The 20,360-nt window shown below is 41.0% G+C and overlaps 1 protein-coding gene across 3 annotated transcripts in view; it reads left to right on the forward strand.

The window, feature by feature from the left end:
- NKAIN4 (sodium/potassium transporting ATPase interacting 4) overlaps positions 1–20,360 on the forward strand; it is a 125,860-nt gene that overhangs the window by 92,029 nt on the left and 13,471 nt on the right. For all 3 annotated transcript variants that reach the window (XM_042465264.1, XM_042465266.1, XM_042465265.1), the window contains exon 5: positions 14,374–14,434. In XM_042465264.1, the coding sequence (XP_042321198.1) occupies positions 14,374–14,434 (61 nt within the window). The remainder of the gene's footprint in view (positions 1–14,373; positions 14,435–20,360) is intronic.

A 20,360-nucleotide genomic window follows, 5' to 3' on the forward strand; every position in this document is an offset into this window, starting at 1 on the left:
ATTTGGCCCACTCTTTATTTTCCCCAACACAATTGTTGGGCCACACCAACATACTTCTGAAACTTAGAAATGATGTCACATTTTTGGCTGAAAATTGGCCAAATTGGACTGTTTGTTTTGAGGGGCCCGAAAAGTAAGCAAACCACCATGTATGGCATCCTGTTAATCAGATACAATGTCATCAGTTACAATGCATAACTGTTCCCTAGTGAAATTTATGATTGTGGTATATTACTATGATACTGAATGTCCCAGAATGCCAAAAAAACCACCTTAAAAGGCAGCCAGATACACCAAGTGATGGAGTTTTCTGCCACTGGTGAGTGGATATGATGTGACCAGTCCCTCACTGGTGGGAGAGCTTTCCAGATCATCCTGTAGGGAGCTGTTCACCAGCACCATAGAACTTTGCCACTTGGTGTATCTCATTGGTTTTTAAGGTGGATTTTAGGGGTTGGATCAGGAGATGAATGTAGCTAGAGCAGTGGTTCACAACCTGTGCTCTAAGGAGCCTTTAGAGCTCTGTGTGCACTTCCCAAGTGCTCCGCAGCTGCTCCAGGAAAATGAAATAAATAACAATTGAATAAAATTAAAGAATAAGAATATATTCTTATATATATTCCTAAACACCATTAACTTGTAAGACATAGGGTGGGAGCAAAACCATTCCTCCTGGCCTCCGGTGTTCCTCTCCCATGGTGCCCCTTCCCAACATCCATGTGTTGAGCAAGGGAATCTACAAGGAGACCCTTACTCACATGCAGCTGCCCTATCTAGCCAGGTCTTCTATGTAATCAGGAGTCCAAAGTGTATAGGGCACCTTTTCCCCCCACTTCAACTGTACCTGTGTGCACAGATTGTGTTTTTCTGTTTGTGGTGTTCAGAATGGAGACAGAATGTGTCATTCTACTCCTTCTGTATATTTTTGAATAGGATTTTTATACATGCATTATTGTTGTTAATTGCAGTCAAGTCAGCTTCAAGTTGTGGTGACCCTATGTATAAGAGACCTCCAACTCCTCCATCATCAATAGCCCTGCTCAGATCTTGCAGACTCAGGGCAGCCATGGCTTCCTTGAGTGAGTCAATGCACTTTTATTTTAGTTTCCCTCTTTTTCTACCACCCTCACTTTACTGAGCATCCAGTTTCTTCCAGAGTTGTGCCATCTCGTGATACACCCAAAGGATGACAGTTTCAGTTTAGTCACCTTGGCTTCTAGGGAGAGTTCAGGTTTAATTTACTCTAGGATCCATTCATTTGTCTTTTTAGCAGTTCAAGCTATCTACAGACCTCTTTCCCAGCACTACATTCCCACACTTTCTGTTCTTCTCCTTTTTCTTTGTGGGGTCCAAATCATGCGTTTCTCCTTAAAAACCTTTAAACTTGGTAGTATATAACATTGAGTGGAGAGATTAATCACGTTATACCCCCCACAGTATATTTCCATTCTCTCCTTCCAAAATTTTATGAATTCTGTTACACACAGTAGCCATGAATGATTTACTCCATGGATGGTTGACATTAGCTTACTTTAACTTGTACCCCACCCCATCCTATCCCCATCACTGAAGTGTTGAGCTAATCTGTAGTGAGTCAATAAATGCTGGATGAAGATAGGGAGCATTTAAAATTCCAAATACTTTCCACAGGTTCTAACCACTGGCTGTGCTAGATGGGCTCCAAAGAGTTGAAGTTCACAAAATTTGGAAGATCCAAGGTTTCCTTCAGCTGGACTGAATATACTAGCAACATAAGGGACTGACATAAGTGACAAACTGATTAACAAGCTTGTTCAATACCACTTAAGACAAGTGAGGTCCCAGTAATGGCTACCAAACCTTGTTTGTGCTTTTTCTCTGTTGTTAAAAACCTAGCATTTGTATCCCGTGGACTGCATCTGGTCCTTCATCAGCAGATTTAGGAAAGATTGGGTAACTTTTCAATTCTCCCATACCTGGCCCCATGGGATACAGTAGTATATAAATAACATGGCTGAATTAATAAATGGAAAGATTGACTTGTTTGTTACCTTTTGAAGGGCATAGGAAGTTATAACTGTCAGCAGCGTGGGTTCATATTTCTGAGGTTCTGATGAATTTTTAATAGTATGTCCATCATTTAATGTATTTTGATATCCAGCTTTCCTAAGTGTCGTGCAATGGGCAAACAACTACATTGCAGGATATTTTGTTAAACTCACCAATAAAAAGAAGATAAACAGAGCTTCCTATTTGGCTCTTAAGAGGTATGAATCTACCACTTTCTATCTCTGGTTTTCATCTGAAGTTCCCTTTAGAGGCCAGGTCATAAAAAGCTGGAGGAAGTGGGGATCTAAACATCGTAAAGAGTGATGGTGTATTATGCAGACTATCTTTCCCATGTAAACTCACAAACCTTACATCTTTGTTCTTCCAACCAGCAGTTTCAAATATTTTGCTTCATGTTGATTTTTGATGGCCAAGGATAGAGGAGAGGTTTAAGATGAAAGTGGTTTAATCAACGCATTTAGTGAATTATGATTTTAGCACATTGCTACTCTTCTGGAACACATGTGGTATAGTAGGCTATTATTGGTAAATAATATGCCTGTTACAAAAAACACATATATGAGATTGTTTGGTGTATACAACTTTGTCATCTTTCAGCACCATGGCCAGTTCCTACATCAATTGCCACTGTTTAAAAAAAAATCAGAGTTTGGCTGGACTGCAAGGGCCATCTAGTCCATCCCTCTGTCATGCAAGAATACACACCTGAAGCATTCCTAAGAGTCTGCCATGTTTAAAGACCTCCAAAGGAGAGTCTAGCACTCCCTGAGCCAGTTTGTTCCACAGTTGAATAGCAATAGCAATAGCAAGTACATTTCTATACTGCTTATCTGTGCAGTTAAGCACTCCCTAAGCCAGTGGTTCCCAACCTGTGGGTCGGGACCCCTTTGGGGGTCGCAAGACCCTTTCACAGGGGTTGCCTAGGACCAGCAGTGAGGCAGTGTGTTTGTGTGGGGGTGGGAGCCTAGAGCTGCCTCTCCAAAAGCCTCTCAGGGCTGAGAGGGAGGCAGAAGGAGCTCTCTGGGGCCATGAAGCAAGGAGGAGGCATTGCCTGGGAGCAGAGCCTCTTGCCGGCTGTTTGGCCCTTTGGGGCCTGTGGTGGAAGGCTGCGATGATGAGGGAAAGCAGGGGGCTTCTCTGGATGGTCCTGGCCACTTCCCTTGCCTCCCTCCCTCCCTCCCTCCCTCCTCCTCCTCTACTTCCAGAGCAGCCTCAGCCCAGGTGAGCTACTCATTCACACTCCCTCGCTTTTCTCTCTCTCTCTCTCCCTCTCTCTCACACACACTGCACTTTGAGACCCCTCTAACTGCCCTGACTCAATGCTCTGGAACTCTGGTGTCTGTGAGGCATTTAGCCTTCTCTGTCAGAGAGCTCTGGTGCCACAATAAACTACAATTCCCAGAATTCCATAGCACTGAGCCCTGGCAGTCCAAGCAATGTGTTTTGGACACAGATATCCTTGTTTTGTGAGTTAATGAATGAATCCAGTCCCTAGCCTTTATATCTCTCACACACTGCAAGAGTAATAACCCACTTTGAGGCTGCTTTAACTCAGTGCTAGGGAATCCTGGGAATGCTAGTGTTTGGAAGACATTGAGACTTCTCTGTCAGTGATGGCTCTGAGGCCACAATAGACTGCAATTCCCAGAATTTCCCAGCACTGAGCAGTCTCAAACTGGACCATTTCCTCAGTGTGGATGCACCTGGTAAGGAATTCTGGGCACCGCAGTTCAACTACGTTTGGAGGGTTATGGGACTCTCTATCAGAGATAGCTCTGGGGCCACAGTGTACTACAATTCCCAGCATTCCCCAGCACTAACCCTGGACAGTTAATTCACTCCCGAACTGGATTATTTCCTCAGTGTGGATGCAGCTTTGGTGAGGAACTCTGGGCATTTCAGTCCAGCTATCTTTTATTTCTGCAGTCTATTTTGGACCAGAGACAAGGTGACCAGACATCCTCCTCCTTTTCCAGGAGATGTCCTCTTCTGTCAACTTTCAAAATGTCCTCCATTTGGATCATGGCTAAGAAGCAGGAATGTATAATTACATGGGTGTTTTTAGCTTTTATTTTTGGTCATGTCCTACATTTTTTGCTTGAGTGTCCAACATTTTGAGGTAAGGGCATTGGTCACCTTGGTCAGAAAGCTTTACAGGGGTTGAACTGCCATTCTGCTGTGGTGCTGGAACAAACCACCATTCCCAGAATTCCATAGCATTCAGCCGAGGCAGTTAAAGTGGTCTCAAACCAGATTATTTCTCCAGTGTAGATGGAGCCCAAGCCGTTTGCCTCTCTTATGCCTGAGTTTTCAAAGCCCAGCCCTGGCAGCACAACAGACTACAAATCCCAGGATTCCATAGGATGGAGTGATGAGAGTGGAAGCAGTGTCAAACTGTTTTAATTCTGCAGTGTGGCAGCAGCCTAAGTGTGCCTAATGCAGTTCTTAACATGGTGCACCTCTTGTATGCCGAGTGTCACAAGACTTTTTTGTTGTACCCACTAACTCCATTTCATGTCTCCTTTATTTAGTGGGGTGGAATACAGACAAAACAAGGCAAAATTTAATTAATTGATTGATTAATATCCCATCTTTTTCCCAGTACAGAAAGCAAGGAAAAATACAAGTTCAAAAACACAATACAGTTCTTAAAAATCCTGTTAATACAAAAGTTAAAAAACAACTAAAGCAACTTTAATTTAAAAGAGGTCTATCATATATTGTAGTGTAGTGACTTGAGCATTAGGCTAGGACTCTGGGAGACCAGAGCTGGAATCCCCACTCAACCTTGGAAACCCACTTGGTGAACTTGGGCAAATCACACTCTCTCAGCCTCGGAAGAGGACAGTGCCAAACCCCCTCTGAGCAAATCATGGCAAGAAAATCCTGTGATAGGTCACACTTAGGGTCTGCTGTGTATCAGAAATGACTTGAAGGCACAGAACCACAAAGTGGAACAGGACTGGATCCAGAAGATTCTGGAATGCTGCAAGAAGACTAAGACCATTGGAAATATGTGTTTTCCGAAGGTCTTAGGAACCGAGACACCACTCCAATATAGTTGGGGGTCACCGCAACATGAGGAACTGTATTAAAGGGTTGCGGCATTAGAAAGGTTGGGAACCACTGCCCTAAGCGGTTTACAGTGTGTAAGCTAATGGCCCCCAACAAGCTGGGTACTCATTTTAGTGGACCTTGGAAGGATGCTTTGCTGAGTTGACCCTGAGCCCCTGGCTGGGGCACAACCTTGTGGTTTGTGAGTGAGTGGCTGCAGTACAGGCATTTAACCACTGCACCACCTTTGGACAGCTTACTGCAGGGGTAGGCAACCTTTTTGAGCCGGGGGCCAGGTTGCTGTCCTTCAGACAACTGGGGGGCCGAAGCCGGGGGGTGGTGGAGCTTCCACTCTCTGGGGGCGGAGCCACATGCCAGGGGTGGAGCTTCCACCCTCCAGGGGCGGAGCCACACGCCGGGGCGGAACTTCCACCGAAGCATCACCATCATCATCATCATCATCATCATCATCATCATCATCATCATCATCATCATCATCATCATCATCACTACTATCATTGTTACAGCAGACCTTTCAGCAATAAATGCACCAAAAATACACAGAAATGCACTTTGGAAAGTCACACTCCTCCTCCTCCTCTTTCTCATTGAGAGGGGATTTTGCACATAGAACACAGGGCAAGTGAAAATAATAATAATAATAATAATAAAGCATGGAACTACTAAAGGCAATCAAAATTAAAGGCAGCAAGCATGCACCGGTCTCAACCCAAAAGCCACAAGGTGCTGAGAGGGAAGTTTGCAGAACACCCAGAGCAAATAATAATAATAATAATAATAATAATAATAATAATAATAATCAAGTTACAAGCATGGAAATTATTAAAATGCATTTCAAAATTAAAGGCAGCAAGCATGCACAGTCTCAGCCCAAAAGCCACAAGGTGCTGAGGGGATTTTGCTTCAGCTAACCCCCTCCCCCAATGAACCAACCTCTCGCCTCACTGTGGCTGCGGCCCTGGATCCCTGGCTCCCTTTCTCCCTCGCTCTGTACTCCTTCTGCCTCCTCCTCCTTTCCCTGCTCTTAGGGAGGAGGAGGAGGAGGAGGAGGGCGAGGTGGAGCCTGCTGCAGGCCCACTGCAGCCCCTAGAGCCCTGTTGGAGTGCTCCAGGGGCTGCACCAGGCCTCCTAGAGGGCCACCGCCATTTTGTTTTTAAAAATGGCGGCGAAATCTCGCATGACCTTTGCCATCCTGAGGTCACACGAGACTTTGGCTGCCATTTTGAAAAACAAAATGGCGCCCAGAGCGGCGCAAAAATGGGGGCGATCGGCGGCAATCCGCGGCAGGACTGCGCAAGGGCTGGTGGGAAGTCCTCGGTGGGCCGGATCTGGCCCGTGGGCGTAGGTTGCCTACCCCTGGCTTACTGTGATGAACATCTTTTCTTGTAATCTTGGTTTGTGTTCTAATCTCCGGAACAGTAGAAAGGAAGCGCTCTCAATGACATCCCATGAAGGATTTAAAGATGGCTATCATGTTATCTCTCAGTCTTCTCCAGGAAAAATAACCAGCTCCCTAGGTGGTTCCTCATAGAGCTTAGTTTCCAGAACAAAAATTAATTTGTTTTCATTGTATGTTACTCCTGGTGAAAAGCAATGTGCTTACCCATTAGCATTGTGTTGTTCATGATCATGCACTATTTTTTCAAAAAAAAATTTTTTTAAATACATTAAATATCCCTACATTTCCCATAATGAGGACCCAAAATTGTATTGAGATGTACCAAGTAAATGTTACTTGTTACTCAAAAGTTGTGATGTTATTGTCATTGATGATAAAATGATTAAAATTAATGGCATTGCCCTTCAGGACAATGTTGTTTGCCATTATTTTTTTAAAAGTACTGATTAACATTGTTGCTTTTATGCAAGGGATCTTGATAGCCCCTTTGAGATTACCTGTGTGAAAGAAATTGTAGCATATTTTCATGTATTTATTTATTTCACTTCTATACCCCCTTTCTCCCATAAAAGGGACCCAAGGCGGCTCAGAAGACAAAACTATCAAAACATCACAATTTAAAAACAATTAAAATAAACTAGTTAAAATAGTATAAAATACAAAAACATACAAAGGTTAAAAACATAACTAAAACCACACACCCCATATACAAAGCCACGCTGTCTTGATTATATGTTAAAAGCCTGCTTAAATAAAAACGTTTTTGCTTGCCAGCAAAATGCAAGGGGGGAAGGGGCCAATGTAGCCTCCTGCAAAAGGGAGTTCCAAAGGGTGGGAGCAGCCACCAAGAAGGCACTCTCTAGTTTCTTCACCAAGAGAGCCTGAGATGGTAACAAGACCAAGAGAAAGCCCTCCCTGGAAGATCTTAGGGCTCAGAGATACATCTGAGGAAATAGAGCAAGTCTATGAAAGCTTATGCTACAACTTCTTTTGCACAGTTAGTCTCATAGATGCTACAAGATCCCTTTGCATACTGATATTCCAGACTAACATGGCTATGTCTCTGACTGCTATTTTCAATACTGATGCAAAAAACAAGGTAGCACCCCCTCCAATTCTGTATTTTGAAGTGAACTAGATTGGATCTTCAAGGCTAGTTATGGAAGAGCTTCCACCATTGTACTCAAAATCAGCAAGCTAGCTTAGAAACTATAGGGTAGGCCACATTGTATAGTTCTCTCTTTTCCAATACCTAGCTTCTTCCTCCCAGTATCTGCTATCTGAGGCAACCAATTCACTCTGTCTAATGGCAGAGATGGTAGATGGCACGATCTGTGGCACACATTTGGATTTTTTTGCTAACAGATTTTGTCCATCCACATGAGGAAGCACTTAAAGTGTGCTCTATAGCTACATTGGAGAAATCAATCCTTTTTTGAGCTATGTAATAAGTGTAAACAACTGCTTCATGGGGGAAAATGTCTCAGTAAAGGGATTATAATAAAAGCTAGCTTTGGCTTTGACTCTGAAAAACATGGGAAATCTCTTGCGTCTCCTTGCAACTTCAGAAGGGAGAATCTGCTATGACTCACATTTTAACATCTCTCTAGCTGGCTGGAAAAACAGTTTGTAAAATTATTTAACTATATATCTCAGGTGGATGCTGTGGTTGAACCCCTCACATTTATGACATCAGCATTTTTGCCTTTGTGGCTTCTTGACTGTTATTGTTGATCCTCACTTTCAGCTCAGCTTGACTTATGGTGACCCTGTCAATGAGAGACTGCCAAGGTGGGTCTCTTGTTATTACCAGCCTTGTTAAGATCTTGCAAACTCGGGGCCTTGGCTTACAGTTAGTGAATTTCACACTGCACTATTCATTTATGGAGTTTGGTGCCACAGAAAGTGGTCATAGCTAGCATAAGGGATTTTAAAAAAGGGTTAAACAAATTCAAAAATGATCTACTAATAATCCAGACTTACCACCAGTTGTTAGACTGCCAGTGGAAGCATCTCTGCAAGCCTCTGTGATGGCTACAACCTTACTGTTAACATTGGCATGGGAGGATTCCCTGTGATTAAGCAGAATAATAATAATAATAATAATAATAATAATAATAATAATAATAATAACAGGCGAAAAATTTATATGATCTGAAGAGAAACCAGAGTATTATTATGCCTGTGTGCTGGATTGGGTAGTAGATTGGTTCAAACTGCAAAAAAAGAGGTTGATAAATTTAGAGAAAATTGATCTAAAATTCGGTCTACACGGATATCTATTTTATGACAAAATCAAAGTAGATGCCAACTTCAATAATCATCTGATTAGAAAAAATCTTTTAAGAATTTGGAAAAAGTATCAAAACAAATGGTGTACTAAATTGCCACTATGGACATCTGCAAATGAAGCAATATTTAAAAGGGAAGAACTGAAGAATGATTATTGGGTGACTTATAAAGACATAACTAAGATACAAAAAGGGAAGAGGATTATGAAAACCCAGGAAGAACTGACCAAGGAGGGTTATTCATGTAGTTGGTTCACCTACAGACAACTGAGAGAGAGATTTAATTTAGATAATAAAATATATGGCATCGGTCCAGCTGAGGCAGAGTTAGAAAAAATAATGACAGACCAAACAAAACAAATTTCTAATTTGCATAATTTAATTAGGAAATTTGAACTAGAACATGAAGTAGTGAAATAATTTATGGTTAAATGGGCACAGGATTTAGGGGAACAAATCCACCTTGAAGAATGGGAGAAACTTTGGAAGATAAAAATTAAATTTACACAAAGTGTGATGTTGAAAGAAAATGTCTACAAAACTATATATAGGTGGTATTTAACGCCATTTAAGATCTCTAAGATGTTCAAAAATAACAGAAATAAATGTTGGAAATGTAAAAGAAAAGTAGGTACATATCTTCACTGTTGGTGGAGTTGTGATAAGGCAAAAAAATATTGGAAACAAATACATAAAGAAATTGGAAAAATTATAAAAATTAGGGGAAAAGCCACACCCAGGATGTATCTCTTAAACATAATGGACGCACAAGACCTAAATAAAGAGAAGGAAAAACTGCTCTTCTTCCTAATGACGGCTGCTAGAATCTCTTTTGCAAAATTTTGGAGACTTGAGGAAACGCTGAACATAGAAGATTGGAGATTAAAGGTCATGGAATATCTTGAAATGGATAAATTGACAATGTTACTTGGAAATGGCACCTTGGATGAATTTGGTAAAGTGTGGAATCCGTGGAAGGAATATTTAAAAAGAGAAAAGGGGGGATTTTATACAGATGGGATTTGATGAATAAGGAAATGAGAAAGCAAAAAGAAACTCTCAGTGTTAGCAACAACATAAAGGGATATAAATAGGAAGGCGAGTAGTCCTTATAGAGGAATTCAAGGATTCTACGGAAAAGGAAATATAAGTAAGTAAACAGAGTTAGTAAAAGGTTTTAATAGTATATGGGAGGACACTGGTATTTAGCCTTAGGAAGGGATAGGATAAATGGAATAGATAGTAATAGTAATAGCCAAAGAGAGTTAATGAAGAGAATTTATAAAATAATTATGATGTAATAGGGTAGCTATTTAGCTGAATTAGGATTACGGTATATAACTGTTTTATAAGGTCAGGTGAACTCTATGGCTCCGAGTGCATGGGGCTGGGTTTGATTGGTTCACCAGCTTCAAAACACAGTGTTTATGGGGTTAAACACACAGTGTTTAAGACACAGTGTCTATGGTGGCATCAGTTAATACAGTTTGTTGGTTACAGGTAGTGTCTGCTGAGGAGATAAAATGAATGAAGTCTCAGGAACCACAGTGGCATCTAAAAGTTCTTCACAGTTGGTGGCCACAGGGGTGACATAGGAAGAAGCCCTCACATCTAGTGGCAGTGGAGGGATTAGTGAAAATCATCATGCAGTATTTGGTGGCCATAGTGGAGGGATAGTGGAAGGTCCTCACAAAGGCATTCTCTGCTATATCATCTCAGTTATGGAATCCTTTCCTCACAGAACTCTGATTGGTGCCAATAGCACCAACTCAAACCATGGCTATTTTGAAAAGCTTTCAGAGGGCTTGTCTACACATAAATGTGTTATCTGAATTACAGTCAGCCTTCCATATCCACAGGTATTTTATCCACAGATTCAAGCATCCATGACTTTAAAATATTTTTAAAATATATAAATTCAAAAAAACAAACCTTGGTTTTGCCATTTTATATAAGGGACACCATTTTACTATGCTATTGTGGGATGTTGTTATCCACTGGGATGGAGGGGCTTGAATCAAACTCCAGCAGATGCCAAGGGCCCACTGTACTGTAGATTTTTGCACATTTGCATTGTCAGTTATAGCCCATATTCCTGCAAATCACATGTGGCTGCATTGCATTCTATTCAACTGGAATGAAGAGTATTTTAATTATGTAAACAAGCCCAGAGCCTGACTCACTTTATCCGATTTCTACATGTGTTATGGTTCACATTATTTTAAATTGTTTTAACCAGTTTTAAACGGTCTTGTATTATTGATAAGTGATTCAATGTGCTTTTAGTCCTTTCAAATTATTGTTGTCATTTAAATTGTTCTAAATTGGTTTTATTGTATATTGCTCTGAGATATAGGGCAGGATACAATTATTTTAACAAATAAATATGAATAAACAAACCACCTGAAGGCCTTTCAACCCTTTAAACTAGTCCATGGACTGTCCTGCAGTGCTGGTACAATGGCAATCCCACTCTAGCTTCCCAGGTTCCTACAGATCAGCTTAGACCTGTAACTTTAAGGTTACTGTTGACTCTAATTATTTGTGTTCCACTGTGAACTCAATCCACTTTAACAAGGAATTGGAATCTAACAATTACTCACACTGCAGGAAGACAGAATGATGCACGAGGAGGCTCTGGAAAGTGGAGTCATTCATTCATTTTTAATACAAGAGAAACATACATCACATCCCCGAACAAAAGGCAGGATAATGAGGTTTCCATGGGGGGATTGTGGAATGCATTTGGCTTTGAGAGTTCTTGGCTGAAAGAAGAAGTTGAGTAATGTCTTCCATTGTTTTGTCATCCCCGCCTCCTCCAAAGGTGATTCTCTTGAGCTTCCTATTAATAGTTATGAAAATCAGGGATGAGAGAGCACTTACTTCACTCTCTTGGGTTGGATGAACCCCAGGAAGTTCAAGCCAATAATGAAAGTAGTGGGAAGGTAGTTGTTATTGGAAGTCATAGGAGATGCTTTTGTTCCTAATTGAGAGAATAAATGACCAAAGACTGCTTTGGTCAGGAGAAAACCAGAATTTGGAAAAGGTGTGATTTTGGACTAGTCAACATGGCCAATAGCTAGCAGGTTTGGGGATCTGCATTACACACTTTTTCCAATCTCCGGAAATTATTATTGGGCATAATAATTTAGTTTGTTACTGTTTTGTACCTTCAATTCATTTCTGGCTTATAGCAGCCCTTAGGTGTACCTGCCTTGGGATTTTGTGGGCATGATTGTCCAGAAAGGCTCTGTCTTTGCTCTTCTCTTAGTCACAGAGAGAGTGACTTGACCAACATCACCTAAGGGGTTTTCATAACTGAGTGGAGATACGAACGCTGGTCTTCCAAAGCCCTAGTCCAGCACTCAAACCACTACACCACACTCACTCTAACTTGTTGTATTGAGAATACGCCACTCTACCTATTTTGAAAGGATAAGCTATGCTCTGCAAAAAAAAAATTCCATGTGAGGTGACTGTGGAAATTATCTAGTTGCTTTGCATAGTTTATTATCCTTTTCCATTGCTGGCAGAACCAGAATACCTTTTGGAGAGATCACAGTGTAGTCAATCAGTCCATCATATGCTATTTGAAATACTTTTTGTTGGAGATGCTGAGGGATGGCGGGGAAAAGGAAAGGGGTAAGATTGGACACTTCTGAACTGAAACATTATGCCTTACTGCTTTACTCATCTATTGAACTTCACAGGTAGATTTGGTGGGAACATGGGAGAGGGTCTTCTCTCTGGCTGGTCCTACACCTTGGAACTCTTTTCCTCAGGAAACTAGGTTGGCTCTCTCCTTATTGTCTTTCCAACATCAAGTGAAGACCTATTTCAGCCGGCATTTAGGAACTGATTACTTTATACAATGGATTTTCTATTTTAGTGCTGTACTTTGTTTTTCTCTGTCCTTTTAAATTAACATTTGGTATGCTTTTAATTATGTAGGCAGTTTAATATATTTTAAACTTAACTGCTTGCATGTTTTAGCTATATGCGGTTTTACTTGTATCTCTTTTTATTCTGCAAGGCTTCCTGGAGTCCCACTTTTATATATATGTAAATAATCCTGCCTTTTGCTCAAAAGTGGGGCTCACTGCAATTTACAGGATAAAATGTGGAATCGTAGTGCTACAGTTGTGTACTTCCTATATGTATTTTGCACCTGGCTCTTGTTAGTGGATCTCAGATGTTGCGGGTTTCATTATTGTTGTTTTAAATCAAGCACAAGCCTGCTGTTGGTTACATGGTCATCTCACATGAAGTGTTATCTGGGAACCCTGGGCCTCATCATTTCCCTGCATGTACAGAAAGCGTACCTTAAAGCCTATCTAACTTTATGAATCCTTAAAGAAGATTGGTGGTGGTCAAACTCCTTTGAAGAAATGACTCTACTGTTGCTGGTCTTCTGACTGAGAAATCCACAATAAACAGTGGATTATGTGAAACAATACACTGATTTTTTCATAGTACTATGATTTGATTTGGTTTAAAGCAGGGGTAGGCAACTTCAGTGAGTCTGGCAGCCAGCTCCCCCCACCTCTCTCTCTCTCACACACACACATCATGTGGCACAACAGCAGAAGTTTAAAGCACATTTTAAAACATGACATGTAGAAGTGTCTCATCTTTTGAAAGAAAATGATGCTTCTGGAAGATTTCCAGGGGTTGTTTCCATAATATATAGTTATAGCAATTTCATACCACTGTAACTGTAATGGCGCAGTCTCATGGTACCCTGGGATTTGTCATTTAGTAAGGGAGTGCAGTAATGAATTCTACATAACCAACCAAACTACAAATCCCTAGAATGAAGCCAAACAGTTAAAATGGGATCAAACGGCTATAATTGTGCAGTGTGGATACATTCCAAGAGTACAAAACCAAGTGCCCACTCTCTGCATACTATTTCTTATAGCAAAACTGTGTTGGCCATACCTCTGAAATTATGCTTCTGAAACTGGAAAATTGAGGCTGGCATATGCCATAAGATAGTTCAGGGTGTATGCAGACCACGATAGTTATGTGCTGTTTTTGATGTACATTGATGTACAATTTTCCAGTACATTGGGGAGGTACCTTGTTGAAGGTAAGCTAGCCAAGGTCTGGTCAGTGTTCATAAGGGAAACCATCTGAGAACCCCATGTTGAAGAAAAGTTGGCAGATAAATACAAGTATAAATAAAAAATAGAAATACCAACTTTTGTCTCTTTAAGGCCCTCTAAAGAGATGAACAGTGTGAAGTCGAAGGCTTTCATGGCTGGCATCCATAGTTTTTTTGTAGGTTTTTCGGGCTATGTGGCCATGTTCTAGAAGAGTTTCTTCCTGACTTTTCACCAGCATCTGTGGCTGGCATCTGAAAAACTATGAACAGTGTATTGAAATTTAAAATAGATGATATAAAAGTAAACTAAATGTACAGTAGATCAATCTACAGTCAAAACAGCAGTAGGAGACGTCTAAGATATAAGGCATACATTTTTGAAACCAGAAATGTCACTTTGTAAAGCACTATTCACAAAGTTAACCAGTTTCTTTGCTCTTTTCTTTTTACAGCTGGTGGGCTTTGTCTATGCCTGTTATGTTGTCAGTGTATTTACAGAAGAAGAAGACAGCTGTAAGTATTCAACAGTGCAGTGCAGAATGTAAGCAAAAGAAGCTTAATCCCAGGGTCAGGGACAATTCCAAAGGACCCAAGCTGGAACCAAAAAGTAACTTTTCCCAGCTCTTGTGTAGACCATTGGAAGCTTAAGAGAAATGGGAAGTTGCTCCGTTCTGCAAATGGAAGCTTTCTGTTCAAAGTGTGCCTGCACTTATATTGCCCAGTGTGTTGTTTAACAGTCCTTACAAGATTACAAAAGGCAGGGTAATTGACAGTACGGCTTTGGTTATAAGCAAATATGTTTAAATATTATAATCCATTGAAAGGCAGATGGCTAAACAGCCTAGCTGAGTTGGTAGGCAACCTTTACTATTATTTGTCCAGAGTGCTCATAAGCAACACTTGGCTGCTGGCTTCCTCGATTCTATTTAACTGTTGCCCCATGGAAAGGCTTGATGGCCCACACACCAGACTGCTCTGAAATTTCATTATTATATGTTCTGGTGGACTAAGAGGCAATACATAAGCTACACACACACACACACACACACACACACAGAGTCATCCTCATCATCTTCATTTTTATCTCACTTTCCCCCAAACTCAGGACTCCCATAAATTTCTGGAGACATCACTTCTTTTTTAGGCTTCACATTGCCAATGCCATGTGTAATTACCATTTCAGCCGGTATACAGCCAGGTATTTGCAGGGAACGGGTGGAAACAGCTTGAGGGAGCTCAGGCTGGTGTGGGAGGGAGTGTTACCCATTTTTCACATTCTGTCGGCTTTTGGTGTAGAGCTCTAGTAAATATTGTTTGAAAACCATGCCCAAAAATTAAAAATGAGGGGATTGGAGGCTTTGGAAATCTAATGGAGTCCTTCAGTGACCACAAAAGTGGGAATCAGAAGACTTGCTTTCCCCAGCCCTGCTCCAGGGCATCAGTGCTTTCCCAAGTGGGAACATCACTTCAGTCCAAAACAAGCAAAAGAAGTCATATCTCTTCTGCTTGCCAGCTGATCAGTCAGTGACCACTCTACAAGATGGCACGTGGCCAGTCAAGACCTACGATATGAATCCTGTGGAGTATAAGTGGAAGAAATTTCCTTTGGCACTAAAGAAGAGACTTTATTCAGTAAATTGGACCTACTACAGTTCCTTACATAGTGAAGTTGTTCCCTGGACAAGTTTTAGTTTTAAAAGAGGAACGTTTCCAAGTTCTAAAATCCATGGCAGCGGTGTCTTTGAGGTGGTGAATCCAATCAATGTTTAAGTCCCAACTTTAAAGGTACTGGCCAAGGTGTTTAACTCTATCTCCAAGTAGATTCAGCAGCTTAGATAAGAGAGCCACTGTGGAGTAGTACTTAGATTTTTAGACTACTGTTTTACTCTGGGCCCAAACAGACTGGCCAAAATAAAGCTGCTTCAGGTCACTTTGGAGGTAGGCTATTTAAATGATACATGCGTCCTAAGAGGCCGGAAGCCACACTCCAATCCTAAGGACTGGAGCGCAGCTTTGGCGCAGCTTCTGGCCTCTTAAAATACCTGTGTCATTTAAACAGCATACCTCCAAAGACACTCGAAGCAGCTTTATTTTGGCCTGTTTGTTCAGGCCCTCTGGGAGACCAGGGTTTGAAACCTGCTCAACCATAGAAATCCACTGTATCATCTTAGTCAAGTCATGCCCCTTTATCCTAACAGGAAAGCAATGGTAAATCTCTTCTGAATAAATCTTGTCAAGAAAACTCTATGTTACCACAAATCAGGGTTGAGTTGAAGGGACATAACAACAACTTACACAACCTCTTTAAATATCAGACTGAAATCTGGATCCCCCCCCCCCCCCCGGTCAGAAAGGAGTTACACAGTAAGGGTGGCACTACAGCAATCTCATCGTAGATGTCAGTGACAAGCAGAAAACACCTTCCTCTAAATACATGAAAGCTAGACTCAGGCATGGGTACGTATGTTCCCAACCCTCCTATGGAAAACCATCATCTTTATGCTCTAACCATCATCTCATTCATTTGTTTGTTGAGTTTATAACTGTATCTGAACTACAGAAATATCTTTAATTGCCATGGTTCCAGCTTATGGAATCCTGGGATTTATAGTTTGTGGTGGCATGAGAGCACTCTGACAGAAGAGATTAAATAGCTTATAAAAGTACAAATCCCAAAATTCCATAGTACTGGGCCATGGCTGTTAAAGCTGTGTCAAACTGCATTATTTCTGCAGAGTAAATGCAGTCTAAGTGCTTATTTAAAAAGATTTCCTAGAGCAGAGGAAAAGTTAAACCCACACAGCAAAAATTATGAAAGGAATAAATGATAATAGTACAATTTAGCAGCACAACCATCTTGACTAAAGCAAATCACAAAGAACCTAAAAGCTCAGGGAAATGAAGAAGGTCTGAAACAAGTGCATAAAAGGCATCATACTGTATCTGCTCCAGGTGAGCCACTCAAGCCAGCAAGGGCTCTACATCTGAAATTCAATCAGAGGGGGAAAGAGGGCTGAGCAGGCAAAATAAATGTAAAATTCCACACCAAGTAATGCAAATGGGTTCCTCAGAGGAATTATATTCTGTGACAGCTATAAATTATGCACATTATACCAGATTATCATAATTGATTTTACTTTGCATACTTCTGATTTTACTAGTCACAGAGAGCATTCAGGACAAAGGTGTCTGGGAGCTTCCATGTCAGTGGGATGTTGAATCCACTCCGGGTTTTAGTCACAACTTTAAAAGAGGTATTGAACTTTATCATCAAAAACCAGATCAGCATTTTGGATAGATCTTTTAAATTTCTGACTAAAAGCCACTGACATGCAAGCCACAACAAATTGCAAACCCCAGGATTCCATAGTATTGAGCCACGGCAGTTAAAGTGATGTCAACCTGGATTATTTCTGCAGTGCGGGTGCAGCATAAGTAGCTGGTGTAGAAAACTATCCATGTCTCATTTCTCTCTCTCTCTCTCTCTCTCTCTCTCTCTATATATATATATATATATGTGTGTGTGATGAGATTTTCATTTTCAGCCCCAGCAACACAGCACACACAACAAGACTTGCTTACAATCCATAATTCTTATTGAGTAGAATGAAATGGAATGTTTTATCATTCTTAGATGTGCATAGCTTGGCTAAATCATGATCTAAGACTTAGTGTTCTTCATTCCAAAGGATTGTGTTTATTGGTCCTATGTGTTTATTGGTGACTCAACATGTCTTGGGATCAGGTCACTAATCTCCTGTTAAGCAATGGACTAAAATTCAATTGTTTTAAGTGGCCATATTTATTTCAAGTGGATTAGAGCAAGTGTATCAAGTGGGGGAGGGGGGGCTCTTATTTTAGCCATTGCTCTTCAGAACTGCCTAGAAGCTGTGTTCTTTCCAGTGGTTTTATTGATCAAAGTTGCATCGGAGCCAACCTTTAAATTTACAGTGCCCTAAAATGCTTGTAATGAACAGGCTGCATCATTTTCATTGTATGTTCCCCACCCAAGCAAAGATAACTCCTACAGGGGAAAAAACACAAAGAGCTTTGAAAAATACCATGTTATTAAAACTATTGATTGGCAGATTGGGGGAAAGTCATGGGGGACTTCTCTTTATGCTGTAGACTAAAGAGAGATTATTGCTGCTTGAGTATGCACTAAAGTTATGGGTGTTCCACATGGAATGTGGGTTGAATTGGACTGTAAGGCCGATGTGGTTGTAAAATAATGTACACAGCTATGCTGGGCTGTTAGGGCAGGTGCAAGAATCAGATCTTCCCTATCACATCCTTCAGAATAAAGGATGAATTTAACGAAAAGCCCTGTGAGAGGTGCTTTGAGAGAAGACATGGGTCAGACTCATGGCGACCCTGTGGATGAAACATCTCTAAACCCCCCTATCCTCCACTACTCTGCTTAGATCCTGTAAATTCAAGCCCATGACCTCTCTGATTAAGTTTAGCCATTTGGTGTGGGGTCTTCCTCTCTTCTTACTATCTTCTACCTTCCCTGCCATTATTGACATGACTAGCGAGTTATGTCTTCTCATAATGTGGCCAAAGTATGTCAGCCTCAGTTTTGTCATCTTGGCTTCCAGGGAGAGTTCAGGTTTCATCTGTTCAAGGACCCATTTGTTTGTCTTTTTTGCTCTCCGTGGTATCCTCAGGATTCTTCTCCAGCACCACAGGTCAAATAGGTTTATTTTCTTTCTGTCAGCTTTCTTCACTGTCCAGTTCTCACATCTTTACATGGTGATAGCAACAGTTAAAAACATCTTCCAGGAAACAATTAAAACTTCTTTAATAGCCAGTGTGGTATAGTGCTGGGCTAGGACTCTTGGAGACCAGGGTTCAAATCCCACTCAGTCATTGTAACCTACAGAATGACCTTGGCCAGGTCACCCTCTCTCAACCTCAGAGGAAGGAAATGACAAACCACCTCTGAGCAAATCCCGCAAACAAAACCCTGTGATAGGGTTGCCTTAGAGTTGCCATAAATCAAAAACAACTTGAAGGCACACAACAACAACAAGACTTAGTTTGACCATTACTGGTTAGCAATATCTCTGCAACCAAACAGAGAACTGACACAAGTTTGGGGATCAGAGTATGTAAAAAATGGCAACCTGGGAGTATGTGATGGTTGTGGGAGGGAAAAATTTATGTGATCAAGAGGAAACTCAATGGAAAGAAAAGAACAAAATAGAAAAATCAGTGCAAAGGCAGGGCTTTAAACAGGATACCATTCTGTTTTTTATTTAACTGCTTCCTAGTCTTTTAGTCTACGTTTTAAATTGTTTTTAACACCATTGATGGTTTTAATTAAATTTTAATGATACTCTTCTATATGTTTTTATCCACACTATATTTGATTTGATTTGTAAGATGCCTTGGGTCCTGATTTCTTTGGAGGGGGATAAGACGATGATGATGATGATGATGATGAATAATTTTGGAAAGATACATATGTCATAAGGTTTTGTGTGATTTACAATGAAATCAATGACAGCTCATTCCACATCCCCAGCCAGTCCTTCCTGCCTCTCTGTACTTTCCAGGATTCCAAGTCCAAAATGCCAGCCTCAATAATTAACACTGACAAACCATCAATATTTCACACTCTCCACAGCAGAGCCTCTCAGCGACCTGAACCAATTTGAGCTGCCTTTTAATTTACTCTCCCATTTGTGGGTTTCTTTGATATTGTTCCTTTGATATGAAGCAGGAAGTCATTATAAGCACAGAAGTGCATTGCCAGGTGATAACGTGTTTTCCAAACAAGTGGGCAATGGAAGTCAGGGGTGAGAAATGCACTCTCCACAATGGGAGTCTGGTGTAGAGCATTCTTATTTGGAGTTCTAGCCAGCCATGGCTTTCTTTAGCACAATCCTGTCCATTCCCCTACTTCCCAGATCTCTCCCTTCCCTAACACTGTCAATATTCCTTGGTGACCAAATGTGCTGTTCTCAGATTATTGGCCCCTTGGGATTTTTCTTAAAGATTTTTTGGGGAAGTATGTCTGCAAACCTTGGGGTTTCCCTGAAATGTTGGTACTTTCTCCCAAAACAGGGGTGAGCATCTTCCAGCGACTGGAGCACAAAATTACCCCATTTTCTCTCTTCTGGAACTCTGAATGGTTGTGGTGTGTCATTTTGTGGGCCTGTTTTATTGATTTGTATGTAGGTTGGTGAAGAGGGTGACTCTTTCAGCCAAAAAACTTGTAGGAGACCTAAAGAATCTCATGTGGGTCTAGGAACACATGAGCCCCACTCACAACTCTGTAGAAGCAGGAACTGTAAGCATCCAAAGGAATCCACAAGAGAAATTGGAGCCACATTTGTTTTCTTGTTTAATAATTAAAAACAAAGAAAAAAGAAAAAAAGCCCAGCATGCTTCAATCTATGTATAACCGTCAGGGGCTGTTTAGAACCAAAAT

The sequence above is a fragment of the Sceloporus undulatus genome, chromosome 4 (genome assembly GCF_019175285.1).
Source record: "Sceloporus undulatus isolate JIND9_A2432 ecotype Alabama chromosome 4, SceUnd_v1.1, whole genome shotgun sequence".
Taxonomy (NCBI): domain Eukaryota; kingdom Metazoa; phylum Chordata; class Lepidosauria; order Squamata; family Phrynosomatidae; genus Sceloporus; species Sceloporus undulatus.